The sequence below is a fragment of the Setaria viridis genome, chromosome 3 (assembly GCF_005286985.2).
Source record: "Setaria viridis chromosome 3, Setaria_viridis_v4.0, whole genome shotgun sequence".
Lineage (NCBI taxonomy): Eukaryota > Viridiplantae > Streptophyta > Magnoliopsida > Poales > Poaceae > Setaria > Setaria viridis.
Window position 1 is genome coordinate 12,324,218 of NC_048265.2, and position 5,243 is coordinate 12,329,460.

Here is a 5,243-nt window from a genome sequence, read left to right on the forward strand (position 1 = left end):
TCAAAAGACACCTCCAATTAGTAATAATAAGATTGGATATTGAAAATTTTGGCCAGGACTATCAAGGTTGAAATCCTGGTTCCGCCGCTGTCTAAAAAAGGTAATAACTAGAAGCACGAGCAGTAGAGCACTCACTGTCTACATCAACAAGCCGGATGAATACGTATGGCTTAGCACCAAGCTCCTGTACTCTGGCTGTCTGGCTGATCAACAAGATAAGTGACGAGTTCTCTCGATGCACGATGCTTCCCTTCTCATAAGTCAGAAAGCGTCACCCATGACGCAAAGCAATGTTCAATCGAGGGCACACGCACACCCTGGTATTGGATCGACTCTATACAGTACGCATCCATGGGTGCAGGTGCAAGACCCCGAAGCCCTGCGGCTGTTTCGTCATCGCACACGAAACAGCCGTGACGTAAGCCGCCGTGTTCTGACCGCTGGCTTGGATTATTCCGTAGACGAGTGAGCAAGTAAAGAGCCAAAGAGTACGCTTGGCCAGACTTCGAAAGCATGCCACCATAGAATGGTACTAGTAGGATTGAGGATTGAAAGCGACAGGAAACATGGGAATCTAGTGCGAACCGCACCAGAGAGCATTCCACGAACGCGCCCCACCAGTGCTCCCCTCTCCCTCTTTTCTGAAAAGATTTATGATGCCGGCAGCTGCCGGTTCTTTATCAAGTCGTCAGGGCCAGTAGATCGCCCGTTCAGTTGGTCCAATTTCCGCTCTGCCAATCCCAGTCCAGTGCACAGCTGCAGCAGCCCTGGACGGAAGCTGGAATTGAAGCTCCAGGCCGGCGATCCATGGCGAAGAAGACGTTCGTGCTCTACCCGTCGCTGGGCGTGGGCCACCTGATCCCCATGGTGGAGCTGGCCAAGCACCTCCTCCGCCACGGCATCGGCGCGCTCATCGCCGTCGTCGACCCGCCCGACACCGACGCCGTGTCGGCCGCCGCGGTGGCGCGCCTCGCGGCGACCAACCCGGCCATCGCGTTCCGCCTCCTGCCGGCGCCGGCCAGCCCCGACGCCGGCGCGCACCCGGTGAAGCGCAGCCTCGACACGCTCCGCCTCGCGAACCCCGCGCTGCGGGGCCTCCTCCGCTCGCTGCCCGCCGTCGACGCGCTCCTGCTCGACATGTTCTGCGTCGACGCGCTCGACGTCGCGGCGGAGCTCGGCGTCCCCGCCTACTTCTTCTTCGCGTCCGCGGTGGGGGACCTCGCCGTCTTCCTCAACCTGCCGTACCTCTACCCAACCCTTCCGTCCTTCAGGGACATGGGCAAGACGCTGGTGCGCTGCCCCGGCATGCCGCCGATTCAAGCGCTGGACATGGTGATAACGATGCAGGACAAGGAGAGCGACCCGACCAAGGTCCGGCTGTACCAGTTCAGGCGCATCCCGGAGGGGAGCGGCGTGCTGGTCAACAGCTTCGACTGGTTGGAGCCCAGGGCCCTGAAGGCGCTCGAGGACGGCGTCTGCGTGCCCGGCCGGCCGACGCCGAGAGTCTACTGCATCGGCCCGCTGGTCAACGACGGGAACAAGGGGGAGAACGGCGAGATGCACGAGTGCCTCGCCTGGCTGGACACGCAGCCCGAGCGGAGCGTCGTGTTCCTCTGCTTCGGCAGCAAGGGCGCCTTCTCGGCCGCGCAGCTACAGGAGATCGCCGGCGGATTAGAGAGCTCCGGCCACCGGTTCTTGTGGGCGGTGAGGAGCCCGCCGGAAGAGCATGGCCAGTTTCCCGAACCGGACTTGGAGCGACTGCTTCCGGCGGGGTTCTTGGAGAGGACGAGGGGCAGAGGAATGGTGGTGAAGAACTGGGTTCCGCAGGCGGAGGTGGTGCGGCACGAGGCGGTCGGCGCGTTCGTGACGCACTGCGGATGGAACTCCGCGCTCGAGGCCATCATGTCTGGGCTGCCGATGATATGCTGGCCGCTGTACGCGGAGCAGGGGATGAACAAGGTGTTCATGGTTGAGGAGATGAAGATCGCGGTGGAGTTGCAGGGGTACGAGGAGCTTGTCAAGGCGGAGGAGGTCGAAGCAAAGGTGAGGCTGGTGATGGAGACTGAGGAAGGGAAGATCCTTCGGGAGAGGCTCGCAGTGGCAAGGGAGAAGGCGCTGGAGGCTACCAAGGAAGGGGGTTCTTCTGAAGTGGCATTCGCCGAGTTCTTGAGGGATTTGGAGAAGAAGAGCAGCTACGGAAATGGGGAATGTCGCTGATCAAAGCACTTCTATACTTTAAGGATTCAAATATCGCCGATTTTGTCATCGATATAAACAAATTAAATGTTGCATCTGTAGTATTTCAGTAGAAATTGGACCAGTTAGTTGGCAAAGTCGTCAAGCAGAGAGCCACTGGTGTGCTAAATGCAGGATCTCAACGTGATTGTCAATTGTTAATTTTCCGAATCAAGTCCCCGATTATTGTACTTATCATATCTTATAGCATAATGTGATTTGTGCTAGAATATGCTAATGAGGAAAGTTTGCAGTTTTACCTTAGCCACAGCTTGGTAGGGGCAGTCCAATAGATACTACATCTGTGTCAACTCTTACTTCAATGTTCTGAATCGACTCTATTAATTCACATGGTATAGCAATTTTTGATTTATGATAGAACATGCTGTGAGGAAATTTTGAAGTTTTCATTATCCTCAGTGTTTAAGCACAGGTACTACATATCATTCCTGAATGCAATGCTTAAGCTTAAGCAGGCTGTCAAATTCTCACAAATCCAAGCCATGTTGTCTCATTGAAAGAGTTCAGACTTCGGAGTGGGCATTGACGCAAACCTTAGAACATGTCAGCTTCCAGGATCAACCATGATGCTCACCCCCTGTGCTCAATCACTTGGCCAGCTTCAAATCGTTCAAGAACTCTTCAAACGCCACCCAGGACTGCCCGCCTTCGGCCAGCGCTTCTGCCACCTTCTCCTTCGCCAATGCCAGCCTCTCCCTGAGCTTCTCCCCTTCCTCGGACTCCATCACCAGCCTCACCTTCTTCTCCACCTCCTCGGCCGTCACCATCACCTCATCGTACCCGTCCACCACCACCCCGACCTTCATCTCGTCCACCACGAACACCTTGTTCAGCCTCTGCTCCGCGTACTGCGGCCAGCACAGCATCGGCACCCCGGCCGACGCCGCCTCCAGCACCGAGTTCCACCCGCAGTGCGTCACGAACGCGCCGGTGGCCGCGTGCCGCAGCACCTCCACCTGCGGCGCCCACATCTTGACCACCATCCCCCTGTCCTTCGTCCGCTCCAGAAACCCCTCCGGGAGCAGCGCGTCCAAGTTCGGCTCCGGGCGCGAGAGGAAGAACTTGCTCGGGTCATCGGGCGGGCTCCGCACCACCCACAGGAAGCGATGCCCGGAGCTCTCCAGCCCGCGAGCGATCTCCTTCAGCTGCGCTGCCGAGACAGCGCCCAAGCTGCCGAAGCAGAGGAACACCACGCTGCGCTCCGGCTGCGAGTCCAGCCACGCCAGGCACGCGTGCCGCTGCTCCCCTCCCGCCGCCGTCGCGTCCTGGCCCTTGACGATCAACGGCCCGATGGGGTACACCGGCGGCGTGGGGCGGCCGGGGACGCAGACGCCGTTCCTGAGCGCGCGAACGACCCGCGCCTCCAGCCACTCGTAGGTGTTGATCAGCAGGCCCCGAGCCTCGGGTATGCGACCGTAGTGGCGGAGCCGCATGGCGCAGGTCCGATCCGCGCGGTCGAGAACCGTGTGCGGCATGTCCGACGCCGGGATCGGCGGGACGCCGGGGAAGCGAAGGAGCGCCTTGCCCATGTCCTTGAAGCTAGCGCCGCCGTCCGTCGCGGCGAAGTAGTGCGGGAGGTGGAGGAACACGGCGAGGTCGCCGGCGCAGGAGGTGTAGTAGATGTACGCCGGGACGCCGGTGGATGCGGCCGCGTCGAGCGCGTCGACGCAGAAGAGGTCGAGCACGAGTGCGGCGACGGAGGGGAGGGAGCGGAGGAAGGCCGCGAGGGCGGGCACCGTGAGGCGGAGCGCGTCGAGCATCTGGAGGAAGGGGTCCGGGTCCGGGATGGGGTAGTCCGGGGGTGGGAGGTGGTGGAAGGAGACGGCGGGGTTGGCGGCAGCGAGCGCGGCGATGGCGGAGGCGGAGGAGGCGAAGAAGTCGGCGGTGGAGGCCGGCGGGGTCGGGACGGCGATGACGACGGTGAGGCCGCGGCTGAGGAGCAGCTTGGCGAGCTCAACCATCGGGATCAGGTGGCCCACGCCGAGGCAGGCGTGCAGCACCACGATCGGGGCCGGATTGGGGTTGGGCTCCATCGGCGCCGCCGATTTGGACGAGACGATGAGATGAAATTCTCCTCTCTGCGATGATGCTCAACAGCTCAAGTGGTGGTCTAGTCACTACTTCGTGGTAAGGATTAAAAAACGTCTGATCGCAGGAAGCATCGGACGCTCGTAAATCTTACGAGTCCACATGCTGTAACTGTAACGGGACCTGAAATAATCAACAATGTCAATTTGTTGCCGTCTCAAGTCCAATGCGACTCCTTCGTTATCGCTGCCACTCCTTCGTTATCGCTGCCACAGATCCAGCTGCTTCCGTTCCATCCTCCAATCCTGCCTAACAGCTCATCAGTTATCTTCTCGTCGAAGCTCCCCGTCTATCCCACCTCTCTCCCTCCCTCTCCATCCTCTTAGGAGCACACCAGCAAGATTGTTAGCTTCTCCATGCTGCTTGAATAAAATCCATGGTGGAATCACGCAGCTAAGGTCATTGGACCCGCTCCCCGAATCCTCTTCATCAACCACTTTTACACCACCCTCTCTCTTTGTTTTACAATCCAGTTAAAGCGAGAGACGGAGACATCAGCACAAGCTTTTCGTAGCCACGGCGTCGGTGATGACAAGAGTGCGTGTTGCATGAAGTAAATTGGTTTGTTACAGCAATCCTCCTCCTCCACCGTTTCCTGACGTCGGATCCCGCTGTGCAGTGCTCTTCCTGTCAGGGTTTGCTGCATGTTGCAAGCGTATGTTTCAAGTGTTTCAGATGTTTCAGAAGAATGTTGCAAGTGTTTCATGTGGATGTTCCAAAGTAGATCTAGATATTGCGATGTTACATATGTTTCACACACATGTTGCAAGTGTTTTATCTCGATGTTGCATTTTCAATGAGAGATTTGAATGTTCCATGCAACAGAAACAGATGTTGCGGCGGATTTTTTTCCTCATCATCAATAGATGGCTAATAAATTTTTTTCAACATGTTTTTTG

At 57.9% G+C, this 5,243-nt stretch overlaps 2 protein-coding genes across 2 annotated transcripts; one reads left to right on the plus strand and one right to left on the minus strand.

The window, feature by feature from the left end:
• Positions 1-500: 500 nt before the first annotated feature.
• LOC117850266 (anthocyanidin 5,3-O-glucosyltransferase) lies at positions 501-2,499 on the plus strand. The gene has a single exon (XM_034732084.2). It carries the CDS (start codon positions 808-810, stop codon positions 2,215-2,217), a length of 1,410 nt encoding a protein of 469 aa, XP_034587975.1. The 5' UTR covers positions 501-807; the 3' UTR covers positions 2,218-2,499.
• A 122-nt stretch (positions 2,500-2,621) lies between these two features.
• LOC117850265 (anthocyanidin 5,3-O-glucosyltransferase) lies at positions 2,622-4,589 on the minus strand. Its single transcript, XM_034732082.2, has one exon. It carries the CDS (start codon positions 4,287-4,289, stop codon positions 2,844-2,846), a length of 1,446 nt encoding a protein of 481 aa, XP_034587973.1. The 5' UTR covers positions 4,290-4,589; the 3' UTR covers positions 2,622-2,843.
• Between the last annotated feature and the right edge of the window lie 654 nt (positions 4,590-5,243).